The 21,186-nt window shown below is 44.2% G+C and overlaps 2 protein-coding genes across 8 annotated transcripts in view; one reads left to right on the top strand and one right to left on the bottom strand.

The window, feature by feature from the left end:
- The window catches only part of UPRT (uracil phosphoribosyltransferase homolog), a 34,761-nt gene extending 13,858 nt beyond the window's left edge, over positions 1-20,903 (top strand). Inside the window, exon 8 of one of the 2 annotated variants that reach the window (XM_085571026.1) lies at positions 11,085-20,903. The gene's annotated coding sequence lies outside the window, so the exon portion shown is untranslated. Of the gene's footprint in view, positions 1-122; positions 2,947-11,084 lie in introns of those variants that run through there. The other variant, XM_077786586.2, reaches the window with a different exon arrangement.
- Positions 789-21,186, bottom strand: part of ZDHHC15 (zDHHC palmitoyltransferase 15) — a 189,200-nt gene continuing 168,802 nt past the window's right edge. For 5 of the 6 annotated variants that reach the window (XM_085571022.1, XM_085571023.1, XM_085571024.1 and 2 more), the window contains 11 exons: positions 18,367-18,393; positions 16,299-16,393; positions 15,521-15,641; positions 13,989-14,058; positions 13,589-13,621; positions 12,397-12,517; positions 11,131-11,263; positions 9,852-9,978; positions 9,168-9,277; positions 7,954-8,036; positions 789-7,004 (listed from right to left, as the gene is read on the bottom strand). In XM_085571022.1, the coding sequence (XP_085427148.1) occupies positions 7,993-8,036; positions 9,168-9,277; positions 9,852-9,978; positions 11,131-11,263; positions 12,397-12,517; positions 13,589-13,621; positions 13,989-14,058; positions 15,521-15,641; positions 16,299-16,393; positions 18,367-18,393 (881 nt within the window). In that variant the 3' untranslated portion in view covers positions 789-7,004; positions 7,954-7,992. Of the gene's footprint in view, positions 7,005-7,953; positions 8,037-9,167; positions 9,278-9,851; positions 9,979-11,130; positions 11,264-12,396; positions 12,518-13,588; positions 13,622-13,988; positions 14,059-15,520; positions 15,642-16,298; positions 16,394-18,366; positions 18,394-19,579; positions 19,709-21,186 lie in introns of those variants that run through there. The other variant, XM_085571021.1, reaches the window with a different exon arrangement.

Below are 21,186 nucleotides of genomic sequence, written 5' to 3' on the forward strand. Positions count from 1 at the left end.
GAACAGCCACATGCATTTTTGGTCTTCGGCTGGTGGCCAAGAACCAAAAGTACAACTCTTGGAATTTTGCTCTGCAAACATTATTCTCAAATAGTGAAACACCCCTGGTTCTCTTGCTCCAGGGTCCTGAATGAAGAAGATTCCTGTTGCAGCACAGGTGCAAACTGGGAACTGGGAGTGGGAGCAGCATTGCCTCTGGAAATTCTACACATACAGAACTCGGGAGTTCTACAAGACAAAAGTTGTGGCTGGATCAGTCTCACCAACCCTTTAAATGACAGAACACAGCAGCAAAAAGCTGGAACTTGATTGCAAGTCCTGCTCACAGAGCACCAGAGCCAGAAGACAAACGTGGCCCTCGGAGCTCAGCAGCCTTTCCGAAGTCTCAGGGCACTCATTGTTTGGGGTCACATTAAACATCAATCTGCAGCCAAATCCCTTCTTTCTTTAAATCCCTGGGCATCAAGTACACCATACCCAGCTGGCCAGTACCTCCCCTTACTGTAACTCTGGAGAGATCCATAAATACAATAGATGCCATTATTTTAAAATATCTCCATATTCTACAATTGCAGGATTAGGGAATGTTGTCTCAAGGTACTGTCCTTACCTCTCATCAGGTGAGTCGAGTGCTGAGGTGTTGGGCTGCCCGCACCAATGAATCTTTTTGTCATAGATTAAGAACCATTTCTGTTCCAAGCAGTAATTCCAGTTAATTAAAATTATGTAACACTTCCAGAGAGAGAATGTTTAGCCCGAGCATAGGAAATAACCATTCACAAGTCTAATGAATTAGCCAAAAATGGTTTTAATGCAGTCCTTGCCTGCAGTGCAAGTATAAACCATAATAAAAAACAACAAAGCAGAACATACAGGATATTCAGCTGTAGAAACTGTACAAACACTTGGAAAATGCCAATGAAACTCCACAGAGCATCAGCATAGTCAGAGCATTGGTTCAACAGTAAAAATTATTCAAGGCTTTTGTAAAAACCCATTTGATATCAAAAGTCTCAATGCCAGCAGCAGCAGCATAAAACTCCTGAACACAACACCCCAAAGGTGGGCAGCAATCTGGTGTGACACTCCTTGCAAAATAATTACTTCCCATTGCATTAGCAGGGAGGGATGTGTACTAGGCCACCGCTTCTGACTGGAACAACTGCCAGCTCCAGGCCATGCTGGGTTCCTAAAAAGCAGCTGGGTGCAGTTGCAAACCACTCCAGGGCAGGGCTGCTGTGTCCCAATTCTGTCAGCTCCATGGGGAATGACAGTGCTGATCCTGCCCCAGAGGAGCTCCCAGAGGACTCCCCCTGACCCACAGCAGCCCCTGCAGCTGGGGTTCTGCTCCAGCCCCATTTGTCAGTGTGTGAAGGCCCCTGGCTTTTCTGGGAGGGAGTGAAACCTCCTGCTACACTGACAACACCACGGCTCTGCTATTCTCTGACCCTGAGATTTAGCTCAGTTCTATCTTGAGGGGCCCATTTGCACCACAAACAGCATTTGCAGATGAGGAGCAGCCATCTGAACAGGCAGATTGTAAATTCATAAAATAACAAGACCTTTCCTATTTCCCGTGTTCCTAACCCAAAGCTCCCTACTCCAGCAATGGATTTGGAATCACTCTGGAGTAGCTCTGTGAGTACAGCAGGAAGCCATTCCATAGTTCAGTTAATTTCAAAGAAGACTGGATTTACATCAGAACAGAGGAGCCACAGTTCCACCTCCTCACCCCAGCTCTCAGTCACAGCCTTGTCCCTCCCAGGGAAGGTCACCTGCACCAGCCCAGCAGTTCATGACATCACAGCACTCCAGGTGCTGAGGGAGTTCTGGGACACGACCTGGAGGCTCCTGGATCCTCCAGAGAAAGGTGTGGGGGAAATACACCAACGCTTTCACTTTGGGCCTGTTTCTCTTACAGAGGGAGGTGCTGGGAAGGGGGTGCACACAGCTTCCACAAGTTAGAAAGGAGAGGGAGGGGCCGAGGTTGTTGGGTTCCAGGCTTCCTGTGGGATTTAGTCCAAGGTTTAACTCAAGGAAGTGCTTCAGGAATTACTGAAAGGGCAGGGAAGCCCTCAGGTGAGGTACCTGCGTGTTCCCAGGGCTGTGTGACACCAGCACTGGATGCAAGCAGGCATTTCTTTTCAAGCACAGCTGGAACAAGAAGCAGAGATTATCCCTTTGTCTTTTTTTTGGAATTTTTTGTCATCGTGTTTTTTATCCCCCTCCTTAACACAATTTCTGTCTTTAAAACAATGGCTGTTACCCACTAAAGTTTTGCAAATGCTGCTGTAAATCTTAAAACCTCATACAGAAAAAAATAGTATTTTAAGGAGCATGCAGGCATGAGCAACTTACAGGCTTGTATTTGAAATGTAAACTTACATTTTATTTCACAAGGTTTACATCCCAAACGGAAGCTGGACAATGAAGAAATGAGGCTTTTAGGAAAGAGAAAATGCAAGAAGTGGGATCCTGCTCTAAGCAAAGCCAGCTGGGCCTGATGATGGGAACCACAAATCAATACCTGACAAACAGAGAGATTAATTACAAATAAAATACGTGGCACAACTGCATCAAATGACACCTACTCACCTTCACAGTATCCAAAAAACCAGCACAAGCAGCTCAAAGCTGAAAACATTTAACTGTATGTTCAGGAAGAAGAGGGAGGACTCAAACTGGGATGGAAAAAGGACAAGAGACTAAAACCCTGCAGCAGTGGGTGTGAGCTCAGTGTTTGTGACCAGGGCAGAAATGCAGCACTAGGCAGGAAAAACCTGGGCAGGGTCTGCCAGACCAGAGCCCCTCCACCATGCAAACACCTTCAGTGATCTGAATGATCTGATCAGTTCAGAATGAGTTTAGGTTTGCAAGTGTTCTGTAATAAAACAGAAACTGGTAGAACTGGAAAAATATCAATAAAATTGAGGTATTTTCAAGTACTATGGATCTATTTCAGAAATCTGTACCACAGGAGTCACCAAAATGAAAACGTGACCCTTTGAGTTAATTAGTTCTGGCTTAATAAACAAGGTCAGCAGTGGCTCCTCCCCCTGCTAATTAAACCCTTCCATGAGTCCAACAGCTCTCACAGAGTAACTGCTCAGCAGAGTAACTCTGTACAGAGTAACTGCTCAGTACATCATTCTTCATAGCTAAATCCAGGGGAAAAATAGTAATTTTTTCCCCTTGACATTTTACATTCATATCACATGATGGACTTTATGAATCAAGTTGTGCTTTCAGTCCAGACCAGCATCTAGAACTACAGAGCTGCAGCTGGTGTGGATTTTGCTGAATCCATTCCTGTTTGTTCCAGGAAGCAAACATTCATTGCATAGTGTGATTTGGAAGCTTCCTGATTCTCACCAGTGACTGCACCCCCCACACACTGGGTACAGCCTCCTCAAACATGCAGATGTGCTCCCTGCTTGAAGGAAAACAAGATTATCCTACTCCAAAAACTTCCAACTCAGCAAGAGAAACCTGGCAGTGCAGTGAGGTTGCACAAGTCCTGGTTCCTTGGGCAGGACTCGCTGGCCCAGGCCTGGACTTAGGACAGTTGCACACAGAGAAACATCAATATGATGCTGTCTGGGCTTTTGTACCTGAATGGAAATGGGAGAGAAGAGGAAGAGGTGAAAAGGTGGCTGTTAGTGGTCAGTTATTTTAGAGGATGAATCCAGGAGCAGAGGGATAACAATGGAGGCATCACAGTAAAGTCTAACAAAAGAGTTCCCTCCTTTCCCATGGTGCCATCACTTGGAAAAGCTGCTCATAGCTGAGAAGGCTGTAGAGCAGATCAGTGCTAAGCAGGGACAACAGCCCCTGGAGGGGGTTGAGACAGCTGCCTTGCTGCCCCCACACTGCTCCAGGCTGGAGTGGAGCACCTTCAGCAATCCCTACAGCCACACAACTGACACCAGCACCGAGACTCAAGCCTTAACCATTCTCCAGGTTCTCTGAATGGAGCTGCACCTGCAGCACACACCCAGAGTGACAGTGAACACTGGTGGCAGTCCCACTGGGGACACTTCAGCTGCTCCTGGCACATGGGGGGCTCAGGGTGTGCCTGGAATGCTGGGCCAGCAGCACAGGCAGCGTGAGATACACCCAGGATGAGCTGGAGTCACCGGCCAGCTCCCACAGCTGCAGTGTCCTTGGTGCTGATGGGACCTGGGACGATGAATCCCACTCCTGCAATGCTGGGATGGAGGCAGGGCAGGTAGGGGGGAGGTTTGATGATACAGCCCTTACAGACACTGATGAGGATCAGGGCATGGAAAATCCCTGAAGAACCATTTGCAGGTTAAAAAAACTATCACACACTGGGCTGAATATTCTCTCTTTTGCCACCTGCAGAGTGACCAGAGCAGCCCGAGGAACTTCTTTTTTTCCAGTGCATTTACTCACCATAAAAAGGACAAAGGCCAGGGGTAAAATAAGGATATCACCTTAAGTGAGCAGAAGGGAACAAAATGGAGCTGCTCACTCAGACATGTGGGTTTTCCCCATTTTGTTCTGCCTCATTTAACACAACTTTTGCATTTCTTTCACATTTCATGAAGCCATCCACCATCTGATGTGTGGATATTGAGAAGTGCCTCCAAAGTGACAAACTTTGTATTGTTTCTACCCGGACAAGAATTTGTTATAACTATGGAAGGCTGAGCTGCTTTGAAGGAAAGGGAAGAGATTACCATAATTAATTACAGGAAAAGGGACTGAATAAAAGTTACTTGGAAACATTTTAAACCCTTTCTCAATCTGAGCTTGGTACCTGTCCCATCTCAAAGGTATCTGCCTTAGCATTAGAAGACAAAACCTGATTTTCTGTACTCCCCAGTGAGCAGTGCAGCAGCAGGAGCAGGCAGGGGAGCTCCTGCTCAGTTCTGCTGCTGCTGCCCTGCACAGAAACAACTCGAATAATGGCAGGGCTGTAACCAGAACCAAATGCAGGAAGGGCACAATAACCTGCTCAGAAAACTTTGTAAATCCACACAAGCTCTGGAAAAATACACTTCAGCTGGCAGGATGAAACAGAAAGTCACCAAATGACCTTCCTGGTTTTATATTCAAGGAATTGAAAGTCTTTAAAGGCACAAATAGCACCTCCATAGGTGCTAAATTCTGGCTGTGTTTAGCTGCCATCATCCTCTCAAGCTCCCCCTCCAGAGCAGATTTTTCCAGGAATGAGGGGATTAATTCAGCTGCCACCTCACATCACACACAGCACAAGGTCCAACACCAGATTTACATTCGAAATGCAGCTTTAGATTGACAGGAAAACCCTTCCAGCACTCAGCAGCCATTTGGTGACAGAGCCACTCAACAGATGGGGCTCAGGTGGCTGAAGCAGGAACATTTTCAGTGTTCAGGGCCAGCCTGAGGAGAGACACAAACCCACACGAGCCTGGGCCAGCCCACCTTGGCCCTTCACCTCCAAATTCGGCAGTGGGACATCCCAGGGAGGCCAGCACTGCCTGCTTCACACAAACTGCACAGGCTGAGGGACAAAATCCTGCCCCCAGGGCACGGATCAGCCAGGAGTGAAACACCTTCTTTTAAGGAAGGAACCTCTGCAAAGCTCCCCAGGCTCACAGACACATTCCCTGTGGCAGCAGCAGCAGAGGAACAGAGGAAAAAGGGGTTTAGTCTGTAGGCAAAGCCTCCATCACCAGACTCACTCATCAGCTCCTTTCTCCTGACACACACAGCTGCTCCTGTAGTCACTGCCAACACCAGTGGGCTGATAAAGAAACACAAAAATGGGATAGAAAATGGTACTAAATTATCTTAGAGGCAGTACACAAATACTTTTAGCATGCACCTAATTCAAACAAGAATGATGGACTGGGCTGAATCATGCAGATTTAAAAAAAAGGTCAGGTCTAGAAGAATATCCATAATCAGCCATCCAAGTCTCAGTTCCATTCCCCAGAACAGGGATACACCTCTTTGACTGCAAATGCAGCAAAATGCAGAAACAAATCAGATCACCTCTTAGTGCAGAAACCCCTGAAGCCAGTCAGTGCACTGAGCTGGGAAGAAGTCTGAAAAAATTCAATGTATCAATTGTGTCTTCAGCATTTTGGGGTTCAAGCCACCCCTGTGGAGGGTAAACTCCAAGCATGACTCCTGGAGCCAAACTTTCAGTGCACGTTTCAAAGTCACATCTTCCTTTCTGACTCCATGAACACACAAATCTCCATCAAACACTGATCCAGGAATGAGATAATACTTTAGCCCTAGGAATTAATGCAAACTGGACTGTCTGAAGTTCCCTTTTGCATTTTAGGAGCCTGCAAGTAGAATGCAAGAGCACTATAACCCAAATGCAAAGAAAATAACACCCCCCTAAAAATGTTTAAAAAATCTGTGGCCACAATATTCTTGAATCTTGATACTGCCAATGTGAATATTTTATTTTCATTCACAGCTGCACATGTACATGTGCATGTTCAGCACTTTTGCTTTCAACACTCTTACATTCAGCTACCAATTTAGTGCCAGATTTAATGGGGTCTGTCTTGCATTGAGCTGAACTGACTCAGAATTTAAATACATTAGAAAATGCCACTTGTCGGAGAAGGTTGGAGAATCAGCCTCAAAATAAATCCCCAAGAATATTATGGCTTGGAAGAATTTCAAGAGCTCGAGTCCCTGATGTTTGCAAAATGAAAAGGCCTTTGGAAATGCACTTGCATCAATATTTTTACCTATTTTGAATAAAAAATATATAGTATTTATAAAATAAAAAGAGCAGGCCAAAGAAGATTGGCCAGAATCACTCTGTAAAATTGTTCTGTTAACTCTGTAACTGAAATTTTTAAAGCCTTGGGACATCTGGACAGCAGGATTCCTGGAGAAGCACTCTGGAATGTAGATTCCCATCAGACAATACTTCAGGATGTTTTCTCATCTTGAAGATCCACCTGTTTTCTGCTCCTCAAAACTGAAGTCCTTGCCAAGAGAAGGGATGTTGGCTCCTGAGAGGGAAGCTGAAATTTAAAGAAATGCAAATGTGCAACCATAGCACTGCTGTTATGAGGGATTGAAGGCTTATCTGGGCTTTGGGAGTCACTTTAAAGCCATGAAGAACAGGAACATGCTGATTTTGCCTGTCCTGGTGGGATGGCAGGATGCAGCCCTCACTGCTGACAGAAAAACACTCTGGGGTTTTTCTTAGTGGAACAGGGTAGACTCCTACACCGTGCCAGAAGCCCTGCTAGCAGTGTGGAGGGGCCCTGTGTGCCAGGGGAGCCAGGCAGGGATTGCAGGGCTCTGCCACACCAGTCATTGACTGCCTGGAGCTGAGAGGGGCAAACTCCACCTGGCAATTCCACCTCCTGCCAGAGGATGCTGCTGGAATCAGTTCCATTCCCCTGGGACAACAGGACTGTGCTCTCCTCACTGCCTGCAGCTCCTGGGCAGGATGAGTGGGGCCAGCACTATTCCTGTTCTCCAAGTCAGAGCAGGAGGCAGAGCAGGAATGTTCTGGAAGCAGCACCTGCCCCAGTTGGAAAGGTGGGACCCACCTTTCCCAGGGGGAGAAAAAGTGTGACAGCTAATGTGACATTACAAGGCACTTTGTTGTATCCCCAGCTGCAACTTGGCTGTGCTCAGCTTCAGTTTAACACCTCACCTGCACCTTCCCACACCTCCCAGGGATCCCAGGATTTCCATCTCGCTCCTGTCCAGGTCATGCTTTCCAGAGGGGCTGCAGGGTTGGTGTCCTCCCCTTCAGAGTGCTGGTGGCTCTGCTGTCACCTGTGCCACAGCAGCCCAGGGCCTCTGAAAGCCTCTGCTTCCTTTCAGAGGCCCTTGAACAAGGCATTTCTGGGCAAGCTGGAGAAATGTTTTTCTGCTAAAGCCCAAACCTGTTCAACATCACCTCCCCACTCCCTGCAGAGCAGTGGTTTTGAGGGAAATAAAGAAAGAAACACTGACCTTTCTGATCCAGCTTTACACCACTGTGTTTTCACACTGCTATGTCTCCCTTTCTATGGCAAGGGATGAGGCCTCACCAGAACCTGTGAAAGCCAAAGCAGTTAGAGGCAAATCAATCTGGTTTTCCCACTGAAAACACATTTTTCACTAAGCATAGGATTGTGTTTTTAAGGATAATTAAAAAAAAAAAAAAGACAACCTCTTGTCAGAGAGAAGTGAACAGCTGTTTTTAACTGAGATTACTCTATTACTGGCTTTATTTATTTCATAACCAAGTCACAAGCTTTAAAGCCACAAGGACAAATAAAGGTCTTGCAGTTTTAATGGAACATTTCAGATCTTTCTGGTTAGCTGTTTTTACTGGTTTACCTCTCTTGTGTAAGAGAGAATCTGAATATTTCAGTTGAAAGGACCCACAGTGATCATCCAGTTCAACTGCCTGGAAATGTCAGTTACTTTATAAGCATTATAAATTGGGAGACTTCATATAAGATCCAGACCATAATCTGGAGGCTGATCTAGCCAAAAATCACCTCACTGGCACCGTTTTCATGTGGAAGAATTCATTATTTATTCAGAGAATTTAAAGTTTGTAAAAATTGGAAAAAGCTCTGACTCATTCCTAGAGTTATTTTAAGCATCATTAAAAATTCACAGAAGTGCCATAGTTTGCTATTTTAAAGCCAATTTTTGTTGGTTTTAAAACTCATTTGTGTTACCTTGTGTAAGTCCCATAATGTATAGAACCATCCAGGGAGAGGAGGTAAATTTACTCTGGAAATAAAGGTGGACAAAGTATAAAGCAGCTTCCTAAATGTATCCCTGCACTCAGGTGTTTGCATGCCTGATTTCACACACTCTCAGAGGATAAATACATTTTAAAAAATCTAAGTATTCTCCTTCTTCTGGGCACCACTTTACATCCCAAAAAACTGGGCTGCATGCAGCAACATTTACATGTAAATATTCTCAGTCTGTGCCAGCTTCAGTTTCTCTAACCCTTGATCTTTTAAGTTCATTCACCTGCAAGTAGAAAGTTGCTAAAAAAAAAGGAAGAATTGTTTCCAAAGCAGAGCTTAGTTTTAGTCTGGGCTCATTAATCAAGTCTGAGCTGCCCAGGGACTTAACCAACACAGTTTTTTTATTTGATTAGCTCTTATAGTTAATATATTGGCCACTGTAGGTCAGGACAAGTAATTTCACTAATTCCTTACCCTGAGGCTCTTCGTCTAGCCCATCCTCTTCCCACTGCTCCTCATTTGTCAGGAGAGGGTTCCGAGCTTCACTCAAGGCTCTCATTGGGAAAAAATGTCCATCCCCCTGGCTGCATGGAAAAAGGCAGAGAGGGACACTGCAAAAGCAGCAAGTGACTCTAAAAGATGACATTTTCTCTACGATTTTTCTGCAAAATTTTCTGTTGCCAGTATTTCCCATGTTTAATTAAAATCATCTTTAAGCTTGAAAAGTACCAGGTTTATCTTTCATTTTGGTTCTCAATTTTTTTCAAGGTGTCTGGAGTACAAAAGTTGAAACTTGTGGCCTGGAATCAAGTAATTTTTAGCAGAAGGTAAATGTGCTAATTTGATCAAGTAATTTGAATACAGAAAAAAAAGCCCTGGAAAAACTAACTTGTGGGCAGTTAAAAGTGACAGAGGAACTAGGAAAAACATTTAGGAAAACAAAGCAATTAATAGGTATTAATTTTATCAATTTTTCCCACAGATTCTTCAGGGCAGAAATCTCACTTTTGTATGACTGACACTTGCTAGAAAATGGCCCCATTCTTACTGAAAGACACAAATCCCCCCACTTTCCTGTGACCTAAACCTGGACACAAAATGTGAAAAACTGTAATCCCATCAGCTTCCAGCACTTTAGCTTTTAGTAGGGTTACTTACCTAGAGGCAATAGGCAGCAACCAGAGCTTTTTTTCTTCCCCAAACACTTGCTGGAGATTCTTCACAAAGCCAAGATTGAATCCATTTTTATCTGGGCCATTTTGAAACACTGGAGCTGAGAAAGCCTCTGCAAACAGAGGCAATTTCAGTGGAAAAAAAAGAAAATCAATAGCAAACACTGTGAAACAGGGTTGTGCATCTTGTAACCATCTAAAGACAACATGATTTATCAGATTATAAAGACCTATCACTACAAAGTTTCAAAATAATGATTCTCCCCATTTTGCAAAGCCTATAAAGACTTTCCAACTGAAGGCAGGAATTTGGTGTGCAACTGAAGCTAGAGAACAGTCACACCAACCCACAATTCATCCAGAGAATGCAGTTAAAATATATTCCTGTGGGACTTGATGAAATTCAGAGGGGAAAAGTTTATAGTAAAAAACTGCAGAATGAAGTAGGTTGGTGTTCAGTGCATATTCCAGAAGTGGCACTCCAGATTTAAGTCACCGCATTTGTTAATGTTATAATGAAAAGGGACAAACAAATGCAAATGAACTCTGGGCTCTGGTGGGGCATAAAATTAAGAAAAGGAGAGAAGAGCCTTGAGTGCCTTAGGAACAGTTTGATCTCCCTTCTCAGCTGCTGCACAGGTCTGATGTTTTGAGATAGATGAGCTTCAGTGCCCCATGAAATGACTTTTGAAGTAAATAACTTGATAAAATCAGAATATTTGCTCACTCTCAATAGTGTCTGTTTTGTTACAAAATTTTATCCCAAAAGCTTTGAAAGCTGAACATTTATCTGAGGAAAGGCAAAGAAATTTTGGCAAAATTATACAATTTTAGATGATAACTTCTTTGATTTTACAGTCACAACTTTTTTGCCTTTATCAGTAAAGATGGACACTGGGTTTCCCAAGCTCACCAAGCTGATAGGGGCGCACTCCAGCACAGGAGCGTAACAAACCATTATTCCTCAAAAGCTGTACTCATTTCACAGCAAATGTAGTTTTACATATGCATAACACATTTATAATTGGACTTCTACACTTTAAGGCTTTGGTTTCCCTAACAAAGCTTTTGTCACACCAACTAATAAATGCAGCTCATTTGCAGTGACAATTTTCTGCAGCTTGTACCAACATCTTAAGTCTTCCTCCCCTCATAAACCAACGGGAATGTACTGAAATAGAACAAATGCCTTTTTTCTTCTCTTTTTTTCTTCTTACAGCACCTTTGGTGTGTCTTACTAGAAGGAAGAGACAGAAGAGCCTTACCTAGAGTGGATCTGTTCCTGCTGACGAGCCAGCAGTGGTAGCCAAACAGAAACATGAGGCTTACAAAGAACATGATTGCCACAAAGAGAAGGAAAAGGATGTGAAATTTGGAACGTCCATTGGTCAGCTCACCCTGGAAAGGAAAGCAATAGGAACAAATTAAAGATGGAAATTATTTGTACTTAGAAATATAATTCTAAAACTCCTATTGGGAGTTCTCAAACTTCTACAGACAAAAGTGGACATTACTATATAAAGGAAAAAGAGACAAAGAAATGAATGTGGTTCATTTCCCCTCCTGTACCACAGCACAAAGAGTGTGGGGTGTTATTAACCCTTGTATGGCTCTGAGCCAGCCCATCACAGCTGTCCAGGTGGGCATGAAGAGCACCCTGTGCCTGTGGGAAATGAACAGGCAGGGGCTCTTGAAGCCCTGTTTTAAGTTCTGCTGAGTTTCCTGTGCATACATTAAAATTCTTCACCTTGCTCAAGGTAAGCTCAGAGAAACCTGCTCTCCACATCTGCAGCTACTGGGGAGTGTTAGAGCACAGATGGATGGGGAAAGTTTAAAAGCAAAGTGGGGTGTTCCAAGCAGAAGAAAGGCTTCTTTCCCTCTGCAGCAGAAGAGCCAGGTGCCAGAAGTGCCCAGCAGTGACACAGGCAGGCTCTGGGGACTTCCTGGGCTCAGGGCTGTGCCTTGCTGAGCGTGGGGAACAACTGGTGCACAGCAAAGGTACCTGAACTCAAACATACAGAGTTATTGAGCAGAGGGGACAGAACTAGAGACCAGTGTCTTACTGGAGCTGTCAGCTGCTCTTGCTTGCATAGAAACAACCAGCAGTAACTGCATAAAGGCCTCCTTTGGGTCACTGTTTTTAAATTGAGAAAGGAGGCCTATGGGAGTTAGAAAATGAACAAGGGGTTTTGACCCATTTTTTTCTATTTAGTAAATATGTACAAATCATTGCCAGGATCTTACACATCAATGCCAAACTTTCCAAGGGACACTCAGGCAAACACAAGGAAACGGAAGGAATAGAACTCCTCTGCCAGAAAATCATCTACAGTCTGAAATTCCTGAAGGCTACTGTCTTCTTGCTCTGTTCATTTTGGACATCTAACAGGCAGTGGACTCCCAAAGGGCCCAGGAAACACCTCCCAGGAAAATGCAGCCCCTCCACTGCCTGAGAGCAACAAAGCACCACGAGTCACTAAAGCCCACGAGATTGACAGGAGATGGAAAAGTAACCGGATTTCATGACTTACTGTCCAATACTTAATGAAATACTTGAAGACTGTTGCAGCAATATACAAGCAATACAACAAAGAATAGGCTAAGAACAGTAGAAAGAATTTGTAGTTAGAAAATCCAATGCAGTTATTCACCCTGGAGGACAAAAGCAAAGTTGAAATCAGGATTGGTGCAGCACACAGTGGTTGTAACACAAAGAGCTCGAGCAGTTCTGGGGGTTGAAAGCCCTGGATCACACAACCGAATTTGCCAATGAGCAGCTCCCCTCAGTGGCCGAAAGGGAACAGAGCTGGTGCCTCTGCTTTCCACTCCAACCCTTCCCGGGGGCCGAGGAGAAGCACAGCTCAGAGGTTTGGAATTGTTTTAAGGCTGGTACCACAGGTAAATGGGTCCCAGAGGCAGCAGCTCGTTCCTCCTGTCTGCTTCTTGTCTGCCGAGGAAATCAGAGCTGGGAGTTCTGTGCTGCTTTATTCCTTTGCAAACCTCAGGAGCCACCTCACCCCTGCCTGTTTGCTTACATACAGCCCAATTAACCCCACACTTAGTGAGAATTCTCCCTGCACAGGACAGCTCTAGAAAGGAACACGGGGATGTACAAAAAACCCTAGTGGGTGTTTGTGTCAGAACTCAGATTTGGAAAATCCTCCACAATTTTGATCACCAGGAAGGTTCAGGTAGGGAAATGTTTGGTGTCGTTTCTGAATTCTTAAATCTTCCTTTTTTTCTTTAAAGAAAAAGAGGAATTTAAGAAATGTAGTGGCAGCAATTCTGAAAGGTGTAAAGCTCATTTATTCCATGCAGCTTTTTGCACAGACTGTCTCTGACCAGCACCAGTCCAGAAACAATCCACATGCAAGTGTTGTTATTGGAAGCACCCCAAGTGCAGCTGAAACACTGAGAGCCCAAAGGAAAGGCTAAGCTAGAGCTCCTTTCAAATTTGAATAGTAGTTAATGAGTGAATTAGAAGTTGGGGTTTAAATTTTGTCAATATAATAGCATTTTTACACAAGGGTTATGGAGCAAATGTGAATGATTTGTTAAAATTTAATTTCAGGCAATTTCAAAGTGCAATTATTTTATAAGTGTCCCAAACTAAAGAGATGGATGGCCTAAAATGTGAGAGGCATACAGACATGTGAGGCATACAGAAATATATCTAAGTAGCCCTTCTTTTCAGAAAACCACAAACCAATATCTAGGACATACCATGGACAGTGATGATCCATTTTTAGCACACACCTGCAAAAGGACAAAAAAGAAATATGTAAGATTTTAATTGGTACTTCATTAACAGCTGCAGATCAACAGCAAAAAAAGATTTTTGTGAGGTTTCTACACAACAAATTCTCAAAATGATGCTGTCTCTTAAGTTTTTTAAGGTAGATATAATTTTAAAATGGAACAGTTCTTAGTGTTTGAAGACCAACTATGTCTTCAAGGACCTTGTGTTGATAAAGAGACATGAAAATGATTTCTGCCTTAGAGCATTAATAGCTGCAACTGGAACAGACCCTGGGGAACCCCTTTGTGTAAAAAGATGAAGGAGCAGCCCACTCCCAAAACCTTGTGGTGACTGCACCTGGGTAAAGGACAACCTGTGACTTACATGGCACAAACAGAGCAATGGTGACAACGATCAGGTTTGATCAGCTGGCATCTGTCACAGAACCGAATCCCTGGAATCAGAGACAAATTAACACAAGACAATGGAAAAGTGCTTTACTTTTCATGCATTAGTTGAGACTGTGCTCATTTCCTAACTATTCTTTTTCTTTCCTCTCTCACTTCAGCATGTGACCTGGTGTTTGCTGCAGGTCACAATCAGCTAAGCAACACTCATAGTTCTGATGGAGAGACTTGCAGATGGGGCAACAATCAGTGAAAGCATAAAATCATACATTCATGGAATGCTTTGGGTTGTCAGGGACTCTAAAGTGCATCTTGTTCCACCCCCTGCCATGGGCAAGGACACTTCCCACTATCCCAGGTTGCTCCCAGCCCTGTCCAGCCTGGCCTTGGACACTTCCAGGGATCCAGAGTCAGCCACAGCTCCTCTGTGAACCTGTGCTAGGGCCTCACTACTCTCACAGGAAGGAATTCCTTCCTAACATCTATCCCAAACATACCCTAACCCATAGAGCCAGCTCAAAAGTGACAAACCAAAGCTGTATGCTTGCATCCACATTTACTACCTACACTTCATTTTGATAATTCCCTTTTTAATCCAGTTCTCTGCTTCAAAATTCTTTGGCTTGCCTGACAGAAATGAGCAGGTCAGAGCCTCCAATATGAACACAGATCTCTTTAAGCTGCGAAAGGAGTGCAGCAGGCATTTAATCACTAAACACAGTCCAGAAAACTAGTCACAGAAGTATGTCCTGCATCTCTCAGCCAGACTCATTTTAAGTAAAAATGATGACAGATTTGATTATTCTATTACTATTTCTAAATACAGACAGCACATGTGGGCTTTCAGACTGTAAATCCAAAGGGTAACATCTTGCTTCTGAAAGGCAGCACCTGGAACTGCACTGAATTAGAGAGTTCAAGGCTTTTTTTGTTTTCCCTTCGAGCAAGGAAGAGCAGGAGTCAGTGGGTGTGGCAAGCACATTTCTCTCCCTCTCAGGATTTTTCATAGAGGTGCACAGAGAGAAATGAAAGAGAAAACAATTTCTATTTCTGCTCCTTGTTTTTCCTATGGGGAAGGTGCTTGGAGAATTGTTTACCTGGAGTGAGTGCTTGATTGGATTCTGGTGAGGATTGTTTGAGCCTGATGGCCAATCCAATCCAATCCAATCCAATCCAATCCAATCCAATCCAATCCAATCCAATCCAATCCAACCCACCTGTGTCTGGACTCGCGCGAGAGGGTCACGAGTTGTGTTAGAGTCAGAGAAAGTAGTATGTAGTTTTAGTATCCTGCTTTTACATAGTATATTAATGTATTTTAGCATAGTTATAATAAGGAAATAATTCAGCCTTCTGAATTGAGTCAGACATTGTCATTTCTTCCCACTGGGTTCGCCTGCATTTACAGTAAGTGGGTGCCTGGGATGCTGCTGGTCAGCAGGATGCCCTGGGTGCCAGCCTGGCTGCTGGGGTGTGTGTGGGTGGGCCTGGGCTCCGTGCTGAGCTGACCTCCACTCCCTGTCCTGGTGTACACCGGCAGCTTCCTGGCGATCTCGGCGAGGATCTGCCGCTGCACCTCGGGCCGCTCCTCGTTCTCGTAGCGCTCCTGGTCAGCGTAGGACATGTGGAACTGCAAGCAGAGGCACCAGAGCAGCCGTCAGCAGAGAGCATCTCAAACACGGGTCAGCTTGGAAACGTTTCTACCTCCTGCTCCTGAGGCTAATCAGTGGGAAAATGTGGTTGTTAAGAAGACAAAGGGAGGGAGTGAGTGCTGGAGAGGCAGAATACTGAGAGACCCAGCAATAAGAAATGAAAAAGTGGAATTAAGGCTCATAAAACGACTTACTAGAATTGCTCCTATTGCTGCCCTCAATGAATACCATTACTCTCCTTTATAACACATTCAGCATCTCTCTAGTGAGCAAGAACCCTTATATTTTCGAATGTTTAAAACTGGGATTACTTGTTATTTATAAATTTACATTCTTGTAATCAGGATCAGAGCAAGCCTGAGTATATTTGGAGTGCCACACAAATACTGACCTCATTTTGTTGCCTCAATCTGAGTGCTCCATTAGTATTTCATAGAGAGGTAAAACCAAATATGAAAAAAAATGTAAATCTAGTAATCCAAGCAACATGACAAAGTAAATATTGGGTTGAAAAGAATTAAGACACATTTGCCTCTAACTCTCCTCTTCAGATCAACTAGACTGAAGGATTTTTGAGTTCTCTTTAACATCTGTTCTTTTGTTTTGCAAGGAATGAAAGGTGTTGGCTCTCTTACCTTTTTGCCTGGTTGTATTGGGAGAGTGAAAACAGACTTCCAATACGTCCACACAAAGAGCACAAAAAGAATATGGAATACTACAAGATAGGCCACTAAAAACAAAACGAGAAAAGAAAAAAACAGAAACAGAGTAATGACTTATTAAGGAAAGGTTTCATCCATGATGGGCATAATTAAAAATTTTCACAACAATATAAAAAAAAAAAAAAAAGAAGAAGAAGGAAAAAACAGATGTCCATCCAGTGCCACCCATTATTGCAGTCCAGCTAAACCTTATGGCTCAGGGTCAGCACAGAGAATTGTCCCACAGGGCAGGTGACAACCCCGTATCCCTGGGAATGACAGGATTCCTGTCTCTTCCCCATATCCCAGGCACAAACTCAGCAGAACTGGCTGCTGCTGAGCAGTGTAAAGGTGAATTCTGACCTCCCAGTATTGGGGTTCAGTTGTTACTAAAAGCAGTGGGAAGCAGAGTGTGCACTGCCCACTCTTGCCCCACATTCTTCTTGCAAGAACTGAGGGAAATAATGTAACCTTTACATCACCAGAAAAAGCCAAATTTCTTATTAAACACCTTTTACATTTGCCACAGTTGATACAATAAATCAGGAAAATTTCCCTCAATTTGAGCAAAATAGGGTTTCAAATTACTGAGGAAAAATTGCAGACAAGCCAGTGTCAGAACAGTCTTGCTTCAACGTGCAAACCTGATTCCAGAGCCTTTGGCATTAGCAGGCATTCCATGGACAGGGAGCCAAAGGAGCTGTCCTTCAGCTGCCCAGACTACTTTAAAACTCAACTCATTAAGGCATTATCAAAGTTACATGTTAGTTTTATTTAAACACATCATTTCATTGCAATAACAATCTCATTCCCCCATTTCATTTAAGCTTCAAATTCTAGAAAGCAAGATTAAAAGAACTAGTTGGAAAGAGAAATCTAAAATTCAAACACTTCTTAACTATGTCAAAACACTTCTTTTCCTGTGTGAAAACTGGTAAAAAAGGTCAAATGCATCAGTGAGACTTTCTAATGAGATGGGAAATGATGGGACACATCTCACAAGGATGTGATGGACTGTGGGAAGGAGCTGTGAATCACAGCTAAGTCATTCTTGTGCTCCAAGCTGGTTTGAGATGTTATCCTCACACTACAGGTGGAGCTGAGCCATTTTTAATTAATATGGAAGGAGATAAATCTATCAGCACATTAGAGGAAGCTAACCTGGAGATGCACTAACAGATTAGGCAACAATTAACTTTCTTCTGCTAAGTAGTCATTAACATCCTGCTTTCTGCAGCTTCTCTGTAGCAATTTCAAAAATTAGAACTGCTCTATAGGGGAAAGAGAATTTACTGGATAATCTTGAAATGTCAGCTGGCACTGCTCTTCATGGAACAGCTTACACTACACCTACTGTCCTTCATAACCCCTAAAGAAGAAAGTCACCAAGAGAACACCTGGATTAGCCAAAAGCATCCAAAGCACCTCCAGGAAAGGAGAAAAATATTAAAACAGCCACTGACTCCTTATTCTTAGCACATGGCCATTACCTCCACCAACACACTGGTCTGAAGTGTCACTGAGCAATCCTACTGTGCTGTGACTCAGGATCTGTCAGTGGGCACCAGAGCTGAGAGAGAAAGCTTATCCAAAATAGCTTTCACTGAAAGATCAAATGGAACAGCGAAAAAAGCCAGGTGGGCTGCAGATGGGAACCAGTGTTTTCTGTTTGGCTTGTAAAAACAGCTCTGGAAATGTGAAAGGGAAAGGGAGAAGAGGGGTGTGGGTGTGCTTAGACACACACAGCTTTTCCTGAAAGAGTCAGAGGGATCAGAGCCTTTCCATGTTCTGCCCAGACTGTGACTAAACAGAGCATTTCCCAGTGCACCCAGGAGGTGCAGCATGCTCAGTACCTCAGGAGGGTGCAGTCACAGGAAGGAAACACTGAAAGAGGATGTAGCTTTAAAAAAATGACAGCAAATATTTCTGATATCTCAGCCAGAACAATTGTGAGTCCTTTTACACGAGGGTTGAATGGCAAATAATAAATTATCACACATACCTTTCTCCACAGGGTTGCTCACAGTCACTGGAAAAGAAAAAAAACCATGTGTCCACAGAGGAAATATAAATCCCAGAGAAGTTTGTGAGAATTAACATTTCTGTGTGAAATACAGCCATTTTAGGAAAAATGTTCAAATTCAAGAGGCAAAGAGAGAGCCCACAGTACAGCATCAAACCTAAAGCATCCATAACAAGTCTTCTTCACTCACGCACACACCCACAGCAAGATGTTCAGTCACTCTTCCTTGTGCTGTGTTTTCCATGCTTATAGAATATATTCTGTATATTTTGCATTAGAAATATGATAAAAGCAATCCTCCAGTGACAGGGATAAGATCACCAGGCCTCCTCTAGCACTGTCCAAGCTGTATCTCTCTGCATTCACCACATACTTGCAGCTGCTTTCTGCTGGTCTCCAGGTGGTCTTGACCCTCCACTGTAAGCACTGTCCCAAAGCATTTCTGCATCAGCAGGATTAAAAAGTTCTAAATTTCTCAGCTTTGACCAAGCCAGCAATTGCAATGACTTAATTTTTTTACACTACCTACCAGCAGAAATTTTACAACCCCTTCTTACTTCACCATAATGAGAGAAAAGCCCCTACTAACAGAAGCCCTCTGAGCAACCAGCAAAAGGTGCATTGTTCAATGCCTTCTTGTAGTGACTATTTGAAAATCCATCTGTTAGTTTAAAAGCCAGCATCCAAGTTTAACAGAAGAGACAAGGACTGTTTCTTTGAACTGAAAACAGGGAGTTCTGTGATATTTTGATAGAGCATTGCTGACACACAGCAATGTAAATGTAAAAAGAAACCGAATCTTTGCTGTGTCTCAATTTCAGGTAAACAAGATTGTTAGGAAAACTTTAGTTTCTCCTTTGCTTTGCTGCCAAACAAGTTATGATGAGCTTTTCACAAGCACTGCCTGGCTCCCTCCTGACCACACCTGCAGCAGGGCCTGGCTAAGGATTTACCTGAGACAAGAGCACAAACACAATGATATAAAAGGTCCTGTGGCAGGATCATTGTTGTCACCCTGGCAGCAAACACCAACCAAACAAGAACTGAGGCCTCCTCCTGTGACTCACTGGCCACCCCAGCACTGAGAGCTCAAACCCAGCATCAGGAGATGCCTCCCAGACATCACCCCCACAGCACTCCCAGTGCTCGGCACAGCTGAAAATGCAAACAAGGTTACAGACAAAGCACTCACTATTTACAGGCTCCCAGCAGCTGAGAAGAGGCAGCCAGCTCAGCAAGCCTTGCTGTGATAGAAATGTGGAGAGAGACAACATCCTGCTTGGCAAGTAACAGCACAGGCCAACAGTTCATGCTCAAATCCTGAAATAATTCAGTAATTTCAACTTCTGCATGGATAAACTCCTCCACAGGCAAATAAAGGAGATGAGAGAGAAATGGGGCAAAAAAAAAAAACAAAACCAAACAGGTGGGTGTGGGCAAATGAATGAATTTAAGCTGTGATTCCACACAGCAAGCTAAGCTCCTGCCAACTGAACCAGCACTTGCAGAGCAGCACGGCCCAAATCCAAACCTTACTCAGATCACCTGAGCCTCCTCCAGCAGCTGCACTGAGAGCTGGCATCAGCCCGTGCTCAGTAGGACTGAACTTGCACAGCACATTTCAAAAGACTGACAGTGCTTCAGGAAAATGCTCCACGTTTTTTGTCACATGTTCTAATGACAGTTACATGCACCTCAGAGATATCATCCTATGTGAATTCTTGAAGGAAACAGCCCACAGTCTCAGAGATGGGATAAATGTGATGAAGTGTTTGGGGACTTTGCCAAGCTGCTGATTAAAACAGACCAAAGAAACTGCATTTCATTCTAGCTCCCGTTGAGAAAAAACCAGCAGATCTTACTGCACTGCCAACCCTAACAAACACCTGATTTATGCTTGCTGTGCAGCACCAGAAGGCAGCTCGGGCCCCAGGATCATCTCAGACTACCCTTTCTGGGACCTCTGGTTCCGTTTATCTGCCTCACTCTGTCCTGAGGAGCCACATTTCCTTCTCACAATTTCACAAACCCAAGCTTCCAGCTCTTCTCTGCACGAGAATGGGCAACACTTTTTTCTAGTAGCACACTAAACCAGAAATAAAAAACAAAGGGAAGTTTACGACTTACTATACAGTTAAACTGCTAGGTTAAATATACAATTACTAGCCAGCATAAAACTTCCTCTTCCAAAACGCAGTGTTTTCCGTGCTACTGTAACAACTCCACACCTGAGTGCGATCCCATTCAACCTATTTCTTTCCTTTTCAGAATATAAACATAAAACGATTGTAAGGCAGGGCACAGACTGACGTTTGTTACTGTTTAGCTCATAAATCACATCTGGACGTTATCAAATGACAACAGCGCTGGCTTTCAGAGTGGGATCACCCTCCCAGCCCTCTCAAACGCCACCTCCCTGCTGCCAGGGACGCAGAGAACACGGGCTCATGGCTAACAGCAGCACCCCCAGCCCGGTCGGGCATGAACCCTGCGGAGAACAGGGCAGCACCCCCGAACCCCCGTAACCCCAGCACGACTCGGGCTGAGGCGTCGGTCCCTGCGCACGGACCGCGGCGGGCTCGGAGCCTCGGACACCGCGGGGCCGGGAGGAGAGGATGAGGAGCACGAGGAGGAAGGGGAGAAGGCGAGGAAGAGAAGGAAGAGGGGGAGAGGAGAAGAAGGGGAAGAGGAGAAGGAGGAGGAAGAGGAGAAGAAGGAGGAAGAGGAGAAGGAGGAGGAAGAGGAGAAGGGGAACGGCCGAAGCCCCCGGCCCGCCGCGCCCCCCGCCCGCAGCTCCGC

Source organism: Lonchura striata, chromosome 4A, assembly GCF_050655825.1.
Source record: "Lonchura striata isolate lonStrDom1 chromosome 4A, ASM5065582v1, whole genome shotgun sequence".
Classification (NCBI taxonomy): domain Eukaryota; kingdom Metazoa; phylum Chordata; class Aves; order Passeriformes; family Estrildidae; genus Lonchura; species Lonchura striata.